This window comes from Phascolarctos cinereus, unplaced genomic scaffold, assembly GCF_003287225.1.
Source record: "Phascolarctos cinereus isolate Bilbo 61053 unplaced genomic scaffold, phaCin_HiC Scaffold_4;HRSCAF=312, whole genome shotgun sequence".
NCBI lineage: Eukaryota > Metazoa > Chordata > Mammalia > Diprotodontia > Phascolarctidae > Phascolarctos > Phascolarctos cinereus.
Genome location: NW_027555847.1, coordinates 390,986,707 through 391,006,664, shown reverse-complemented (window position 1 = coordinate 391,006,664; position 19,958 = coordinate 390,986,707). Strand labels below are relative to the sequence as shown.

General features: G+C 38.8%; 1 protein-coding gene across 3 annotated transcripts in view; it reads right to left on the bottom strand.

Annotated features, from left to right (window-relative positions):
- TPGS2 (tubulin polyglutamylase complex subunit 2) overlaps positions 1-19,958 on the bottom strand; it is a 51,154-nt gene that overhangs the window by 12,583 nt on the left and 18,613 nt on the right. For 2 of the 3 annotated variants that reach the window (XM_020985711.2, XM_020985715.2), the window contains exons 3-5: positions 10,114-10,201; positions 6,915-7,043; positions 2,819-2,941 (exon numbers count right to left, since the gene is read on the bottom strand). In XM_020985711.2, the coding sequence (XP_020841370.1) occupies positions 2,819-2,941; positions 6,915-7,043; positions 10,114-10,201 (340 nt within the window). The remainder of the gene's footprint in view (positions 1-2,818; positions 2,942-6,914; positions 7,044-10,113; positions 10,202-19,958) is intronic. The other variant, XM_020985714.2, reaches the window with a different exon arrangement.

Below are 19,958 nucleotides of genomic sequence, written 5' to 3'. Positions count from 1 at the left end.
CCAATGATTACTACATTAGTTCTCCTTGGTCTGTTTTCCAGGTCAATTGTTTTTGCTGTTAGATAACCTTGTATTTTCTCCTTTCTTTCCCCTAATCTTTCCACTGTTTTAATATCTGCTAATGTCTCATGGAGGCATATTTGGTCTGTTCTAATATTCAAGGAGTTTGTTGCTTGGGCAAAGTTTTCTACTTCTTAGGCCAAGCTGTTAATTGTCTTTCCAATTTTTTTTTATAGCTCTCATGTCTTTTCCAGTATTTTTTTCCTCTAGCAAGCACTCTCATTTCATTGACAAAAACAATTTTATCTCTTTTTCAAAAATCTTGTTTCATCTCTTCCAGGAATTCTAGTTGAATTAGTGCCCAAGCTTTGTTTTTCTTTAAGGCTTTGCATGCAGATGTTTTGGAATCATTCTTTTATTCTGGGTTTTTGTCTTAAGCATTCTTGTCATTATTATAGCTTTTAATGGTGAAATTCTTTTTTTGTTTATTCATTCTTTCAGCCTGAAAGTATTTTTCACTTTAGACCTGATGTTAGGGCCAGGCTCTGTGTACATCTGGAGGGAATGTCTGGGCTAGTCCTGTTGCTTCTTTCTTGTTCTATTGAGTTCTGGGTTTTTTTTGGGGGGGGGAATCTCAGGGGATTGTTCAGGTTGGGGAGCTACAAGCTTTCAGTATCCCCAAAATGTTCTGATCTGAGGTAAGATCTGATTGCTATCCCTCTGGTCTGAGCTCTGCTAGTTTCTAACCTGGGTTTGGGTCTGAGCAAGGGTAGATTGCTGCTGGGATCTGCCTTTATTAGTCAGCTGGAAAGCTCTGCTAATTCAGTGACAGAACTGCAGGCTCCCCTTTGGTCTTACCCTGGTTATTCCTCTGCAGGCAGAGCTACACTACTGCTGCTTGCTTCTGAGCTTGCTTCTTTCTCAGTAGAGTACCAGGGGCCTCCATCCCTAGGAATGCTACCCTCAGAAGCTGATCCCTGCCAATAGTAGTTTGCCCTGGATCTGTGACCTGGAACTGGGCAGTGGGTTACAAAGCTGACAGCTGGCATCTGTTCCCTTTGAGGTGCTAAGGTGTTGAGGTGTGAGTCTGGAGATGTTCTGGTAAAGGTCTGGGATCTCTGTTCTGATGAACAGCTTTTCTCTGTTCTGGAATGCTCCCCAGGTGATGCTTCTGGCTAGATTCTGTCTTAAGTGTACAGAGATCTTTCTCTCTCTTTCCCTGTGCTGACTTGGGCTAGAAAAATGACACTGTGACTATCTAGGATTTGGGTTTTTTACTTTATATGTCTAATTATATTTTCACTACTTATATGCCTCTGTACCAATTTTAGCTGCTCTGGTGAATTTTTCTCTTCAAACCAGTTATATATTTATCTATCATGAAGGGATAGCATTTCACTTTTTAAAAAGTGAAATATAATAAATTTAACAATTTAAAAAATTATGGCCATTCTAAAATTATTTTTATTTTTTTAAAGTTATAGTGGGTTTTCTTGAAAATCATCTCATTACATTCAATTTTACCAAAATGAATGCTGAGAGATATAAAATGTTATGGTGTTTTTACACAAAGATGGCTTAACTTTATGTTTACATGCTGATCTTCAATTCCAGGAAACAGGTAACAATTTATATGAGTTATAAACCTATACAAATTGACTTCCTCCTTTCAAGGAAGGTTCCTCTCCAAAAAACGCAGCTAGATTGTTAGATGAGAAATCCAAAAGGAAAATGCTTTAGACACTTAAGGTAAATTTCTCAAACAATTGCTTTTATGAAGAAATTAAAATCTGAAATACATTGATTCATATTTGACCTTGTATTAAATAATCTATGGACTGTATTCATTGTCAGGTGGAGTGTATCATGTTTTTGTTGACTTTGAGGTGAGTTTTGTTTTCACTGAAAAAAAGGAGATGTGTTTATTTGTGAACTGTGCTTTAAAATATCCAAGAATTTTGGCCTTTGCTTCACTCCCACTTTGAAAGGGTCTCACATCCCAGTCTAGAGAGCTCTGCTTGGGAGGACTACAGACTTTGTCATCTCTCATCAGGCCACTCTTATAAAGACCTGGTTTTTATTTTTTTAATTTGCCTATTTGTATTTTTTTTCTTTTAGCATTTCAGTTTCTAGAGGTGGGTTTAGAGGGAGCAAAGAATACACATTCTGAAAAGCACCTAGCACAATTAGGTATCAAGTTTTAAGGTTACTTTGTGACTTGAGTATGACCAAGGTCCTAATAAAGTCTAGCGTGTGGATTGGAGGGTAGAGGAACATTCCACTGACACATAAGATTCCAAGCTTTTGGTACATGAAGAAAAATGATGTAAGTTACCTTGAGCTCTAACAATGATTCACCTTTCCTTTCTTGGTAGGACCTAAAAGAAGTCTATTTTATTGATGGCAGTGTGGTGTGATGGGAGGAGCACTGGACTGAAATTGGGAAGACTTCTGTTGAAATTCTGGCTCACTAAAGTACTACCTTCATGACCCTGGGCATGTCCTTCACTGCTCTGGGTATGTCTCCTCATCTGCAAAATGAGAGGCTTGTACTAGATGATATATAAAGCCCCTTTCTAGCTCTACGTCTATGATTCCATGAAATAAATGATCTCTAGGTTTGCTTCCAGCTCTAAATCCCAGGATTCTATGACGCTGAAAAATTAAAAGAATGAACCAAAAAGATCTCAAGTTAAAGCCAAAGTCAAACATGGTAATGCTTTTAAAAGCTAAGGAGGAATGGTACTATTAGCTAAATGCTGAATGCATTAGGAATTCCAACCAAAGTCTTACCTATAGGATAGTATCTTTAATTTACCTGGTTTATCTTTTTTATAAACAAGGCAGACTTTCCCGTTTCCATTGCAGGAATCCAGTTCAAAAATCCTATTTCTAGAGTCAAAGTGTGGCTTCTCTGGCTCGTCTCCATTAGCTACCAACTCTGAAATTGAAAATAATGTTCAAGGAATATAAAACATAACATGACTTATTAAGATGCTAGGGCTAAATGCCCACACATGATTTTCCTAGGATGAAAATATCAGGAAAGTAAAACACATATGTATTGAAGTTGAAAATCTTTTCAAATTTTTTTTTCAAATTTCAGTCAAATGAATTCTACCTACAGGAGAATATGATGGGTTTCTTCTGCTTAATGTCTTTTGTCTCTGTTTTCACAATCACAAGTAGACGGGTATAGCAGAGACATAAGGGAACGGAAATTTGGCTTTTGGGGAATTACTACATCATAGTACTACTTAAAGACATTGTCATTTAACACATTACACAGTCTCTTTTTAACACGTCCCTAAATTACTGAGCCATGTCAGGGCACAATGTAAAAGATTCTCAAGGATGTATTGAACAGTAGGGGAAAAAAGTAAGAAAAAAGTTCTAACTAATTGATCTTCGGTCTTTATTATGTAGGAATATAGATGTAAATAGCCCTGTGCTTTAGACCTTTCTAATGGGTCAGATGTACTTGTGGACAAACTGCTAGTAGAGAGAGAGAGAGAGAATGGGGAAATCTGCTGCAAATCCAAAGGACAGCTGCCTTTGGCCATGTCACCATAAAAAGGGGTCCTCAAATGAGACCATCTCTCTTCAAATGTGATAGCTCTCAGGCTAGCTTTTCTTGGTGCAGACACCAGTTCTCTTTGACAAAGCATTATTCCTAACCACCTGCCCCGCCCCCAAAGGGGCAAAGAGACCTATCGGAAGTTTCTGGTTATGCATGTTCTTTAGCAAAGGACCAGAATTCCATGTCCCTCACAAGGCACTCCATGGGATGTTCTTACTGAGTTCAAATCTGGCCTCAGACACTTACTAGCTGTGTGACCCTGGGCATACAAATTAAGTGACTCTTAACCCTGTTTGCCTCAGTTTCTTCATCTGTAAAATGAACTGGAGAAGGAAATGGCAAAACACTCCAATACTTTTGCCAAGAAAACCCCAAATGGGGTCACTAAGAGTCAGACATGACTCAAGCAACTAAACAACAACACTAATAATCATAGTAACAGCTGACAGTTATATAACACTTAAAGTTTTATGAAGCACTTTTAAATATTTTATTTCATTTGAGCCCCACAAGAGCCCTATGACCTAAGCACTCCATCCAGGTATTAACCCCATTTTACAGATGAGGAAACAGGTTCATGAAGATCAAGTGACATGCCCATGTGTTACAGAGCCAGGGAGTGTTTGGGGTAGAATTCAAGCTCAGGTCTCTTTTGGTCCCTTTCTTTACTATACCATACTTTTTGAAGGAAAGAAAGGGAGATAAATAGAGAGACCTAAACAAAAAAAAAAACAACCCTCTGTGAATCTATATCTTTTAAAGTCTATAATGGTGGTTGTATTCCTGTAGTTTATTCTTTTATAGTTTTATCCTGTTATTTCTTCATTTAAACTATTAAGTTTTACCTTTAAACTTTCTTGAAAATTGACATGTATTTCATGACATACACTGGAAAAAGTGTTTTTTTCATAAACTTTTCCTACAACTAATAAGAAAGCAACTTTTTCTGTACAAGGAAGAAAAATATCTATTCTGGCTGGTAAGAGCTTGCTTTCATGTGCTTTTTTGTTGTTGTTGTTCATTTTGGGGAGGCAATTAGGGCAAAATGACTTGTCCAGGGTCCAGGGTCCCAGAGCTAGTAAATGTTTGAAGCTGGATTTGAACTTAGATCCTTCTGACTCCAGGGCTGGTGCTCTATTCACTGTGCCATCTAACTGCACCCTGTACTTTTGATGCCTATTTAGCCATCTGTTAAAGTATAGCTAAAATCCCATATACTAGAAATTAATTCAATAAGCATTTACTAAGCCCTACTGTGTGTAAGACACTGTGTTAAGCAACAGAGATATAAATTTTAAAAAATGAAACAATCTCTACTCACAAGAATAACATTACATTTTCCTAGAAGGGATATGACATGCACACAACTAAGTAAATGCAAGATAATTTGAAGAAGGAGAGAGCACAAAAAGTCCTGATTGCTGAGTCTCTGGCTAGGCTTTCCATTTCATGAGGGGTTCCAGCCATGCCTACTTCACTCCCAGTTCACCTGATTCTCTGGACTGCTCCACCTCATTGGCAACCATGACAGTAGCCCTATACACCCTTTCCAACTCCCCTTTAGACTGTCTTCTCTTATTAGAATGTAAGACCCTTAAGCATAGAGAGCCATCTAGTTTTCTTGTATTTATATTCCTGAGGATTATCACGATTCCTGGCACATAGTAAGCACTTAAAAAATGCTTTATCTGTCTGTATGTCTATCTAGGAATCAGGAAGGCAGCACTTGAGATAACCCTTGAAGGAAACCACAGGTAAGGACAAAGTTCATTCCAGCCTCTGGGCTAGATGACACCACAAGTAATTTCCTGGAATCCTGAAGAGATCCTGTGGATGCTGAAGATCATATTTTAGTGGAATATCAATGTGAACATTCCCTTCAGTGGTGTAGATTGTAAATATTCACACTTCATTTGGTTCAACTATTGTCTACATCCTAACATAAAGTATCTACAGAAGACTCATCCAATTCACCAAATCTTTCATCTAGATCTTTTACAGCCCCATGGACACCAGTGCAGCACAAGGGTTGTCCATCTGTTATCTCTCATTCTCGAAACATAACTGATCTTTTCCTATCATACATTGCCATGGTATTTCTAATATCCCTTTTCACATGCAAGTCATTGATAATAAGTTAAGGCTTACCTATGCCTTCGTAGTAGTCCTTGGGTTACCTACAATTCTTCAGGGATCATAGTGTTCCATAATTCATTGCCATATAGTATCCCTGAAGCAATATTAGCATTATTGAATATTTCTTTCAGCTTGTAGCTTGGGATGATTAACCATACTACCAAATCTCCCCTATACAATCTATTTGCTCTCTTCTACCCATCTAACTTAGGTCTAGTTCAGTGTCTCTCTGCAGAATCTGTCCAAGATAAATGAACTGACAGACCGACTCACCCAAATGCACATAGTTTGGACAATAGGTGTTCTTCATCTACTTGTTTTTTTTCCTGCTCCTATTATTAAACCAAACTCTTTTTAGTGGCTGTGATTCTTATTTAGTATCTAAGAAAGAGATGAAACAAGCACAGTGGCATTGAAAAATGAGAGCTCCTGGAGCATCTCATCCCCTAAAGAGAATTCCTTTTCCATTTGGATTCTGTGATGGGCATCCTTCAAGCAGTAGCAAACAATCTTGGTGAACACGTATCTACCTATTTTATGCTTCTCTTGATCTTGATTATTGAAGGATCATTGAATAGAATTATCTCTATAATTTAGGCATATGGTAACAGAAGTAAGTCTTAGAGAAGTGCCAATTTTTATAATCAATAAAGAATTGAAACGTCAAGATCTTGTGTTCGCTATACCTCTCTACAATCATGTGACTTTAAAGATGTGGTCCACTGTAGGATTTTATTGTAAATACCTGCTCATTTCTTTCTCATACATTTTATAGAGAATGGCCTTGATTCAAGTACAGATCATTCCTCTAATAATTTTATAGAGTTGAGAAAAGATGCACATAAATTAGTTTTTATTAGCTTTGTAAGGTAGTGATACTTATAATTTTTAATCTCTCCGCCTCCACGCATCCTAAGAAACTTTAGAACTCTTCTTTGTATTTACTATATTCAAATAATATAGTTGTTTAGTTTCATGCTTTATCTCCCCTTCTAGATCATAAGTTTCTTGAGGGCAGGGACTTTGTCTCACTCTATCTCCATATTCCAACCATCTACAATGGTGTTACACTTATAGTGTATACCTAATAATCATTTATTAAACTGAATTAGATGCACAGTAACCATAACAGATTAGCCATCATTAGTAAACAAATAATACACATTCTGAATTTATCATTTGGCTCTATCCACTATACCTTCATCCTCATCTTCCTCCAGGTCCACAAGACTTGGTGAATTGGGAAGCAAATAAACAGAGGTCTGGTGGAGCTGGTTCAATTTCATGATGCTGTTAATCATCAGGCTGCCCAATGGGATGGGATAATCTGTATGAAAATTGAGAAAGGAGACTAGGGTATAGTAGGCGCTTTACATGTTACCACTAAGAATGGAAGGTTTCTCTTTCTTTGGGTATTCAAAGCCCAGCCATAGTTTCCCCATCCTGCCCTCGACAGTGTAGAGAAACCAAAATGTCTTGCTATTCTTCATATGTGACACTCCATCTCCCATCTTTGTCTCTTTCCTGGTTGGCTCATATCTTGAATGTTCTTCCTTTTCACCTCTATCTTCAAGATTCATTTCAATGAAGCCTTTCTTGCAATCTGCTTTGTATTTATTTTATATACACTCTCTCTATATGCTTACATATGTATCTACTGTATTCACCAATAGTCCCTGAAGACAAGGACTTTTCCTTTTTGTCTTGGTACAGAATAGGTGCTTAATCACTGCTTACTGATTGATGGTTTGGTGCCCGGGCTAAGAGCTATGCCTCTGGTGAACAACAAAGAGAAGAAGGCTGTCATCTTTTATACCAAGGATGCTCATTGCAGCTATCAGACAAATGCTAGCATGCCACTCAGACAGAGAACTCTGAGGCCCTGAGATGATGAAAATTCCTACCTGTGTGTGGGATAGCTTTATGCTTTGGCTATGATACAGCAGCATATGCAATTTTTACTAAATGATTCTATGGTAAGAGTTAAATTAAGAGTTAATGAGGAATAGGGATAAGCGAATTGAATATTGCTGCCAGGAGAAACAGGAAGGTTATAGCTCCCAGCTTAAACGACAGATTAAAAAGCAGGTTTTCCAGACAAGGCAGTGGGCAGTTATTAGAATAACTAGTTCCTTAAGGAATGAGATGCTACTAACTCCCAAGGCAACTCATTCCATTTTTGGGTAGCTCTAAATGGATGCTTTTCTTTACATTAAGCATATTTTGCCCCCTTTATAATTTCATCCATTGTCCTCTGGGGACAAATAAAATAAGCTTAATCCCTCTTCCAAAAGATAACACATCAGATGATTGAAGATGGTTATCAGCCCCACCCCCACCTCTCTGCCCCAACCTTTCCCAACTCTTCTCTTCTCCACACTAACTATCCCTACTTCCTTCTAACAATACTCAGATAGTATGGACTCCAGGTTCTCCTCTGGACACTTATCAAAAGTCCTTCCTAAAATATGGTACCCAGAGTTAAATACAGTTGTCTAGATGTGGCCTGACCAAGGTAAGTACAGCAGGGCTCTCCCTGCCTTATTCCTTAAAGCTATGCCTTTCAATGCTGCACAAGAGCTCTCTCTCTCTCTCTCTCTCTCTCTCTCTCTCTCTCTCTCTCTCTCTCTCTCTCGCTCTCTCTCTCGCTCTCTCTCTCGCTCTCTCTCTCGCTCTCTCTCTCGCTCTTACCTTTTTTGGCTGAAATATTGCATTGTTGATTATAATGAGATCACATTCCACCAAAACCCCTAAGCCTTTTTCAAACTTCTGCCTAATGATCCCTTTCCATCTTATACTTGTAAAGTCAATATTCTGTATTCAAATGTAAGACTTTACATTTACTTTCTGTTAAATTTCTTAATTGTATTCAGTCCAACATTCTAGCCTGTCAAGATGTTTTTTGTGTATGGGAAGGAGGGGAATCCTGACTGTTATCTCTTCTAGCTTTGTGCCATCTGCAAATATGCCTCCTAGGCCTTTATAAATGTCACTAATAAAATTGTTAAACAGTAGTTCCAAGGGCAAGGGCACTGTACTGGATACCTCCCTCTAGGGTAACCCTGAAATTAGTAACTGATGAATCTGGCCATTCAAAAAGTTCTGAATCTAATTGTACCATCATGTGATATATCTTTCCATCTTTTCCACAAATATAGTATAAGATACTTTAGCAACCTCGTTGATAATATCTAGGTAAACTATATTTACTACATTCCCTTGATCTAGCTCTATTACTCTGGACAAATCACTTAACCTCTTTGTATATCAGTTTTCTCACCTGTAAATGGGAAAAAATGCTTTACTACTAACTTCACAGGATTATTAGGAGGGAAGTGAATTACTGCCCTTAAAATGCTAGATAAATGTGAGCTGCTATTATTATTATTGTTATTATTACTTTTTATTTCTATTTCTTCTGCATAAGAAAATGGTTCATCTTAATTTATAAAATCTACAAAGAAGAGTAAAATGAGAGGAATGTTGAGGCTGACCTAGCTGGAGGAACAAGTCAATATACCAGCCAGACAATCAAATAACTAACTGCAGGGCCTTTGCACACCTTCCCAAGCTAGGGCCTGAGCCTTGAGCTGGGTTTTTGGGTTTTGGGTTGTTTTTTTTTTTTTTTGGTGGATTAATATGTCCCACGTGTCCCAGCTATTTACTTCTGTATATGAAGCAATGAAAAGGCAAGGCAGCTGAGGAGACTGCAGATTGTCATAAAACAAAAATACATTACTTTCTGTGCTAATTTCTTTGAAACACATTTTGCTGTTCACTTGTTTTTCAGTTACATCTGCTTCCTCATGAGCCTATTTGGGGTTTTTATGGGCAAAGATACTGGAGAGGTTTGCCATTTCTTTCTCCAGCTCATTTTCCAGATGAAGAAAACAGGGTTGAGTGACTTGCCCAGGGTCACACAGCTAATAAGTGTCTGAGGCCAGATTTGAATTCAGGAAGATGAGTCTTCCTGACTCCAGGTCCAGCAAGCTATCCACTGTGTCACTAGCTTCCCTTTGAAACAGACAGGCAGGCCAATTATACTTAAGACCACCAGAGGGCGTTAGACCAACTCAGTTATTGGATGGTCTTAATAGTCCTAACACTTTAGTGATTATGAAAATACCATGTTCTATAGATTATGAAGTTGTTTAAGGATCTCAGGCCTTTTATTTACCACTGCTTTCTATCAAGTTAACATACTCCAGAAGTAGCTACTGGTCTTTTGAGCAGAGAAGTTGATATTAAGCACTGACCAAATTTTAAGGAAGCAGCTGTGGTTCTCACCATCACTGGGAAATAACCCAATCTTCTAGACATTACATTATACAGAAACATTTCAAGGAGACCAATAATGCAGGTGGGGGCAATAAGGTGTGGTAGGGAAGTGAACTTACTATCTAGTTTCACATTCCACAACATGTGGAAGCCATTTGTCATCAGGTAAAAATTCTTCAAATCCTCTGGCAGTACACAATCATTTTCCTGTAATCATAAAGCACCTGAACATTAGGCTAGGAATTGGTAAACAGAGTGGGGGAAGGGGAAAGGAAGAAAGTGGTTGTGCTTCAAACCAAAAGATTACATACCCAACTAGGAATGTTTACCACCTCCTATGCCCTGAAAGCAAATGCAAACTGTCAAGTACCCCCCAAAGAGGGACAAAAGATTTTAAACACTAGTAATAATTCATATTCATGTAACACTTTAAAAATTTCAAAGCATTTTCCTCACAATCTTGTGAAATATAGTTAAAAATAATTAGAGGACACATTTACAAAATACCTTACACGAGTTATATCATTTGCATGTTATTTGATTCTCACGGTAACTCTCATTTTAGATTGGTGCAAATGGGCCAGAGAGGTTAAGTGATTTGCCTAGGATCATATAACTTGTGTTATCTGAGGTGAGCTTTAAACCTGGGGATGTAGACTCCAAGACCAGCACTCCATCCACTATACCAATAGCTGCCTCACTGTTCAAGCTGAAGATAAAACTCCAAAAACAAGGAGTATATTCCCTGTAACAAGTTTATAGCTTCATTTGGGATCATCAGACTTCTCTCAGAAGGCCCTTAAATTCAAATTTTACTAATAGTAGTTGAAGGAACCAGGGATGTTTAGCCTGAAGAAAAGATTTAGGAAGGTAACAGTAGAAGAGAGGGAAAGGGAATAAGCATTTATATAGGCCAGGCACTGTGTTATGTGCTATTACAAATATTATCTCATTTGATCCTCATAACAGCCCTGCAAAGTAGGTGCTGCTATTATCCCATTTTACAGTTAAGGAAATTTGGGCTTCAGGGGAAGTCTATAAGTCTGAAGGCCTACATAGGTCCCTGACGGCTTACTTGGCATTAGATAACATTAAATTGTTTTGGATGCAGTCAGCATAGTTTTATGATTTCCTTTAGCTTCATTCAGTATCACATGAATAGGAAGAAAGAAGGAAGATGAGGAGGAAGTAGTCTGGGTTTGGAGTTTGGCAAGTCAGGGTCAGTGACCAGACAAGGGAACAAGGGATTTAAGGGTAGAGTACAGTATAGAGTTAAGCTGATTCACCAAGGGTTGGCCTGCACTGAGAGGTGGAGAAAATAGAAGCCATGAATAAAATGAAGAACAGGGTTATGAGTCATAAAGCTTAGAGAAAGACAGGATAAAAGGCTGTGATCAAGTAAAGGAACATCAAAGTTTGTGATCAAAGAAGTGGCACCCTTGCAGATGATGCTAAGATCAAAGGTTATGCCCATCTTTATGTGGAGCAGAGGAGTGGGTTGAGGAACTGTGAGATGAGGATTTAAAGAAGCATAAATATGTTTTAAGTCCTCTAGTAAGAGAACAGGATATAGGGAGGAAAGCCTGACTCATAGGCTCTGAACTCACTGAGAAAGGAAGAATATCTTGGGGGTCAATAGATAACCACCAGGATCCAGGCCATCACTTCTTAATGTTTTAAAAAAAAATTAATTAAAATTTGGCAACAATAAAAGGTTACTGAACATGCAATAACCAAAAATTAATTCAAATCAAACGCATATTGAATCCAAAGTGTTTCTGGCAATGCTTGCCTGTGTTGCATCACACAACTTCACTGCGGCCTTGGTTCTGAACACAAAGCATGTGAACTTTGCACTGTGCCTGCCCTCAGTCACACAACGAAATGGGAAAAAGGGTCGAAGTGGAAAAGTTTAAGAAGCCCTGTTCTAGACCGGATGATAAATTTGGATAGAATGAACTTCAAAGAAGGAAAAGTTTCTCAGTAAAAGTGGTAGAGGGAGAATCTGGAAATGGCAATGAGGACCAATGAGGTATTCCTTGTCTCCCACTGCAACCAAGTTGGAAGATATGAAAATGTAGCCAGTATTTGAAAGGATGGCAAGGAAAGCAGTGCTATCAGGAAGGAGTTATGCCCCAGTGAGGGTCCGAAGAGTGGAGAGAGAAAAAAAGAAGAGTGGAGAAGGAAGAAGTTTTAAGGCGAGAGGAAGTCTGTTAATTGTGGAGCAGGTATTCCAAAGGGCACAGTGGAAGGGGCAAATGTTTTTTATTTCATCACTTCATGAATAATCCTTTTGTTACTTGCAAAAGACCCACCATACTAGAAGAAGTGAACTACTACCTATTCTAAGATGATAGTTCTTGTGGGTAAGAGACATATTTGGGGTAAAAGCTCAAGGAGAATTGGCTTGAAAAATCAAAGAGATGAGAGGTATAACCAAATGATAGGGAGCAGGAGACCCTAGTCCAAGAGAAATGGCACAAAGTAGACAATCCAACAAACCTCTAAGGTGTTCCTAGCAAACTATGCTACCAGAGAAGTGAAGGGTCATGTAGCACCCTCTTCCTGACCCCATGTGGTTCTCTTTCCAGCAGCTCCCTTGCTGTTCACCCACTGCCCTACCACTGCTGCCATCTCTAGGTGAGCTGGGGCCTGCTCAAATGTCTCCTGTTTGGGGTTTTCCCCTTGCTAATGATCAAACAGAAGCTCAAAATAGGAAATTTGGAATCATCAGACTTTTTCTGCTTGGCCCCCCAAAATAGCAATGAGTAGAAATTGCAGAGACAGATTTCTATTTGATGTAAGGCAAAACTTAGTAAGTATAGCAATCTATCCAAGAATGGAACTGGCTATTTCAGAAATTAATGGGACCCCCCCCCCATTGGCCTTCAGGCAAAGGCCATTTCTTGGGGATGTGGTAGAAGTGATTCTTATTCCAGTATGGATGGGACTACATGGCCCAAGGTTGCTTCCTTCTGAGATTCTGTAATTCTGTTATTGAACAAAGAATCATCAAAGTTAAGGGATCCACACTACAAATACAGAAAACATTTTAAAAAGCATGTGTATTTCTTACTATCTCTTCCAGTTCAACATTAAACAATATAACACAGGGAAAGAGTACTAGTACAAATCCTGCCTCAGACATTCCTAGCTATTTACTTAATTTCACCAGTGCCCTAAGCAGCTCTTCAAGATTATAAATTGCTAATCTGTTAAACACTTCCATTCCAGAAAATTCCATCACTAATGGCATCATAAATCTGACCAAAAAACCAAAAACCAATTATAAAAAAGAACCTGGTATCAGCAGAAGGATGGAACTCTATATCTCCTTCCCTAGGGCCACTGGGCATGGTTAAGAAAGCAAAAGAAATACAACAGCATCTATGGCTAAATTCTTCACTTGTTGAGTTATCCTGATAGCGACAATGGCTGTTTCTCATGGAAAATGTATCCAAAGTCATTATGTCAACTCCGAGTAGTAACCTGTGCGCAGATTTATAGGGGACAACATGGGAGAAGCACTGGGTCTAATCAGAGTCCCAGTCTTAGCTCCTCCATTAATGTAATCTATGATGAAGAACCCCAGGGTTTTTCACAGACCAGTTTCAGTCTTGGGGACACACAGATCTCTTTGGCTTATGCCTCCATATAGGATTTTCCAAGGTAGCATCAAAATATGAATTATTTTCCCCCCACCAATGCTTCACTGGTCATCATCAGAATATACACATCATGTCTAAGTTTCTATATATGTAGGTAAGAGGACTCTCAATTCATGGGCAAGCACTTTATTTTGTATCACAGAAAGAAGACAAAAAACAAAGACCAAGATCCTATAAACAATCAAGACTATGTTCTTTCCCTCTTCTTTCAGTCCCACCTCCCCGCCAGGGACATAACCAGCTCTCTAGACTCTCAGCTGCACCCTATGGCTTATATTTCTCAAGAAGGGAAATAAACTCGAGGCTAGCCAAAAAATGACATCCTCTGTCTTCCCTAAGGACCCATGCACTTCTTCAGACTCTCATAGCATTACCATAAGCATTGAGACTCAACTAGAAAGAAATATTTCACTTGGAGTTAAAGAATCAATACCTAACTTTCCTGTGAGTGCCCCTCCTTCCATTTCCTCTAGAGACCTGAGAGGGGAAATTCTGCATTTGGGGGCCACTACAGAAACAACCCTCACTTTGGATCTGCACTATTCGAATGGGCCATGGTAGAAGTCAAGGGCAAAGTCCAGATTTATTTTTCTGAATCACAGCTTTGTCTTTTGCCACTTCTCAACCCATAGCCCTGTGGTTATTCATCTTCCTTCCAGAAGGCTGGATCCAAGAACCCCCATCAGTCCAACAGAAGGTTGAGTATTGCTCCATCCCTGTTTCTGCCTCTTAGGCCATGTGATTTTTACTTAAGGCTCACTCAGCTTCTCCTCTGGGAATTTTTGAGAGGTTCTGCTACTGCCTCTCTAAGGCTGTTATTTCTAAGGCTTCAAGGACTCTTAGGAAAGAGTTGCTCGGATCAGCAAATTCTCCCTTTCTGGGGACCCAGGTATGTTCTCTGGCCTCTGTGCTTGCTCAGCTCTTCCTCTATGAGGTACTCTTGCAGATTCCTCTTGTTCTTTCTGTTAGCCAGAACTCAAGGATGCTTGCTGAGATCTAGAATGCTCAGACTCAATTAATCATTTTCACCAAAGTATAAATGGCTCACCAAGTTATAACAGCCAGCATTTATAGAGCTAAGGTTGCAAAGTGCTTAAACTGTATCATTTGGTCTCAAAAACAACCCCAAGAAGTAAATGCCAATTCCTACCCTCATCAAGGTGATATGACCAAAGTCCCAAGTGAGGTGTTAATGGGGGATATTCTCACATATCAATGGCATATAACCAAAGGCTTTACCCTTTAACTTCATCAATCCTGACCAGAACTTCTCATGATTATGTATATTCTGCCAGGGATGGAGGATGGGGTGTCAATTTCCCTAAGCATAAAATAAATGTCAAATGACTTCCAAGACAACATCTAATTCCAAAATTTTATGGTCTCTGACCTTATCAGACATTAAAGGGAGATGGAAAGATACAAAAGACATAATAAACGGGTCCCCTAATCTTTGGGAGTTTACTGTCTAAGGCCATAAACCCAACAAAAACTATGGAACAGAGCAAAAGAATTCTGTTCTATTTTGATAATCATACAATTTAAGGGATACAAATGTAGAGATGGTCTTTTAAAGATGCAGTGAATAACATCTAACACCAGAGGCTGCTGTAGGCATCAGCCAAACTTGGCAATTCCACCTTGGCTCCGTCTTCTGTATGGGGGTGATGCCACGTTCTTCTTTGATTTTAGGTTATATGCTGGTGTCTCCTGTAATACAACCACTCACTTCAGTTGTTCCCACCTATTAGCAGCTCCCTTCAATTCCATCTCTTGAATGTGGCTCACTTAAACACCTCTACTATTATAATCATCTTGTGAAACTGAACAGGAGATAAGCTGATACATGCAAAGATTTCACCTGGCCCTGCCATCAAACATTTACCTGATTAGTTACTAAAGTAGTTACTATTAGGCACTAGAAAAGAGGAAAGTACTGGTAAATTCAAGGATTGGAATACATTTTTTTTTTGATAATAAAACAAAGCATATTGGCAGCAAGAGGACTTACGTAGGTTTGAATTCCATGTCTGACATTTTTCTAGCAAGTCCCTCAACCTCAAGCCTATTTCCTCACCTGTAGATTGTGGATACTAAAGCCTTACAATGTTTTTACAAGGCTTAATTGAGCTAAAACAAGTAAATCTCTTTGTAAACCTTATGACACTACATAAATGTCAGCTACTGATCCTACTTATAGTGAAGTTAGACATTTTCTAGAGACATTGATCATCTTTGAGAATTTCATACATGGCAACTAATATGATCTCTTGCCATAATTGTATTAGTTGGTCCAACACTACTTAGATGGATCATTAAAGTGAAACATGAAGCTGTAGTACGGAGGCATACCCCCATAAAATTGTCTCAGTAGACAGGCTAAATCAAGTAGAGGGTAACCAACAGCCTTCAAAACTGTCCGTGAGTTAGGAGGATGTCTACCCCAAGCATGTGAAGACATTCCCGTGGTGAATGGGTGGATGAAAATAATTTGTTCCAACAGCAATGAAGGCATCTGAAGCAGGGATTATGGGGTGCTTAGAGTTTGGTCAGGCATAAAAGATGGCCAAGGTCACATCCCAGGGCCATCACTAGTCATCTTGACTTTTTTTCTTACCCCTGGACTTCAGTGACTATGGAAAAGAGAGTGAGGCTAACTGTGCAAACCTGCCTCACTTAAATCCAATTCTCATGCAAGTCAAGACATCACCTTGTGATGTGATCGGTCCTCTTCAGAAATGAAGGATGAACAGCAACAACTTAAAATACCTCTACTACTGTCTTTATTTTGTGAAAACATTTTATCAAAGACATGGTACTACTGGAACAACAGCAGAGCACATAAAAAGCTGAGATTTTCATTTCATCCTCACACCAACCCCCTAAGCAGGAGCTATTATCAAGGTCTGGGTCCCGGCATGATAGGAATCAGTATCTGTTCATAAATATCCTGGATCCTAATAAAACTGGATACATGCAATTAACTCACGGCTAGTTTAGACAGCACTATCAAAACTTAGGGCTCCTCCCCTGTTTGCAGCTGCATAGGCAAACAGGGCACCAGGGTGCAAGTCGGCTCCAACTGTTCACATATTGCCACTTTTCAGGATCTGAAACTATGCTGGACAACAGTATGTTTGTGAAAACTTCTCAGCACATGTTTGTGAAAACTTCTCAGCACTCTTTCCATGTAGCACAGCCTGAAATAAGCCCGGAACCCACAAAAGCAGGAGGGACTGGCATGGCCCTGGAAAACATTAAGTTCCCCAAGGTTTTTCCCTTTCTCCTTCCAAACTCATGTCACTTCTCTCTGTCTCCTCTCCCTCTAGGTGCTAGGAATGTCTAGAAGTAAATTAGTGAAATGAAACTATGCCAGTGTCAACATACTAGCAGAGAGGCTACAATGCCCTGATACAAAAAAATGAATAAATTGTTTTCAATTCTGTAACTTAACAAAAATAACATGTTTTAATATATTCTTTAGACTTTTGTTGTCTTCACTCTCAGAAGTCTCAACGATATGTTAAATCTAGAAGTCTGTATCAGGTCCTTGCACTAACCCATTTGTTTTCCTTCTTACAAGGTTATTTGGATCTTAAGATTTGCTCTGGGTTTCCAATAAATATATTACTCAAATTAGGGGAATAAGAGCTTCTGGCCAATCAAAATGAACATTCAAATTAAATATCCTGCTCCAGTGAAACTGGTGGTAGTGAAAATCTTGGCCATTACTAATCACCTTTTAGTTCTTGGCTGCCCGATCAGCACAGCTAAAGGTCTGAAGCACATGCTGCATTATTTTGGTCAATGCTTCCATCTAGTGGTTATAATAGGAAAAGTCCTATCTACACCCTTCAAAAAATGATTCCATTCCGTTGATCCAAAGCAGAAACAATGTCCTTATGCTTTCATTTTCTTCAGAATAATACATAATATAGTATGTGCTTGTTATAAAACTGTCAAAGGAAATATTAACTATTAGTTTCTGCTCTATCCATGGTAGGGCCAAAGACAATAGGGAAGTGTAAACTATTCCCACAAAACCTTCACAGGGTGAAAGATATAAAGGGAACTATAAGCTCTTTTCTCACAAAAGCTTCATGGGGGTGAAGGATATCTACTGCCTCCTGAAAGTTTCAGTTTCATGTACCTGTGTAACCTATGATACTCTCTTCTTTTTAATAAGAGATACCACAGAGTAAGGAGAGGAATGAGCAAAAGAGAAACAGGGTCAGCCCTCCAGTCAGGAGGAAAGGTGATAAAAGCAAATATAGTGTTGAGGTAGCTGATGGGGTCACTAGAATTTCTTAAGCTGTACTGTCCATAATAAGAATGTTATTCCATTGATAATATGCCTGCTGCCTGGTAAAGGATAAATACCAAGAAAACATGTAAAATGGAAAGCATCAGCCATCTTTTGGATTAGAATTCATATGTCTCCCCATACAATCATTCTAATTGGGGAGGGGGGCAGAGCAGGCTACAAAATCATTTTAGTTTTTAAAAGCATTGGTTGGAGAGAGGTAGTATGGCTTGAGTACTAGGGCAAGAGCTAGGAGACGTGTTTGTGGTTAAGAAGCTATGTGACTTTGGGAAAGTTATCCAACATTTATGAACTTTAGCTCTAAATCCACCTTCTCCCAGGATTCTCTAGCCCAGAATGTTTAAAGTGGTTTACAGCAGGTCCATGTGTCATATAGATTATAAAAATTCTGAACAAATTTGCCTCATGGGCTTAGATTGAATCCTGCCTCAGGTGTGCCATTCAGTCTCTAAGTCTTAGTTTTACCATCAAAAACTGAACTTCAGATTTTCTCATTCTGGGAGGCTGGGAAGTCCAGCTAATCAAGAACCACTATAAAATGTCACCAAAATGCTGAATAAAAATAAAGCTCTCCTGTTCAAGGACACTGGGAGAATGAGTAAGTGGATATTTTCACAGACTTGGGAAGATAAAGAGCTTGGAGTAGATATTAGACATTACTAACTATTGCCATTACAAATGGAAAGGCAATAGGCAGGAAGCCCATGAATCATATAATTGTACAAAATAACAAGCACATACTATAGGAAACTGTTTTCTGGAGAATAAAATGAGGGGAAATATATTAAAGTTGAAAGTGAAACTGGTCACCTTCTCCTCCAACTTCTGAGTACCCCATTAGTCACCTAACCATTGCATGTTTCAAATTTTAACCCCTTCTGCCCCTCCCAATAGCCCTGATTGTGTACTATGTTGTTTTTCCTTCTCTCTTTACCAATGGTGGTCGTCCCAGGGACCTTCATTTGACCATAGGAGAGTTTTTTCTCTAGAGAATATATGTGGACTCTTTCTGATAACTGATGGTGAGCCATGCCCTTATTGCATTCTACAGTCTTCCAGGAATGATCAAATTTGCTATTTATACATTTTGCAGACTTTGGCCTCTTCACTTTTTGGAAAATTGGGACATTTGCCCTTCTCCAATCCTGCAGTGTCTCTCCTGTTCTCCAAGATCATTCAAAGGTCACTGACTTTAATCCAAAGATTACTCTCTAGTTCCTTCAGTAAACTAGGCTGTAGTTCATCCAAGCATGCTGGTATGAACCAAGAGTAGCTAAATTGTCTGTTGAACCCAAACCCAAACCATGGTAGACTACTAGAGTGGGAAGGTAAAGAAATGACATTTTCTAGAGTCAGCTTGTGTCCTTTGGCTATAAGCTATCCTGCTGACCTTCAAAAAGGCAAGATGACATTACTGTCAAAAAACACTGGATATGAGAGAAACAGTTTTGTGTTTGGATAGAACACTGGGCCTAGAGTCAGGAAGAACTGAGTTCAAATCCTACTTCAGATATTTATTAGCTATGTGACCCTGGTTAAGTCAACCTCTTTTTGCCTCCGTTTCCTCAAGTGTAAAATGGAGATAGTAATAGTACCTCCCTCCCTTCCAGAGTTGTGGGGATCAAAGGAGATAATAATTGCAAAGCTCTTAGTACAGTGCCTGGCACATAGTAAGTGCCATGTTTTTAGTTGTTGTTATTACAACTATCCACACAATTACTACTAATATCTGAGATCCCAAATATTTTGCTAAGATTTTTAAAATTAAGTGCTCTCTCTATATAAGATTGCTTGCTGTTTTGGGGAGGGGAGGTAAGGAAGAAAAAAATTTGGAACTCAAAATCTTATAAAAGTGAATGTAGAAAACAACCTTTACATGTAATTGGAAAAAATAAAATACTATTAAGTGGGAAAAATAAAATAAAGGGCTCTACTTTAAACTCCAAATCCATCAATGCTTATTATTCTTGAT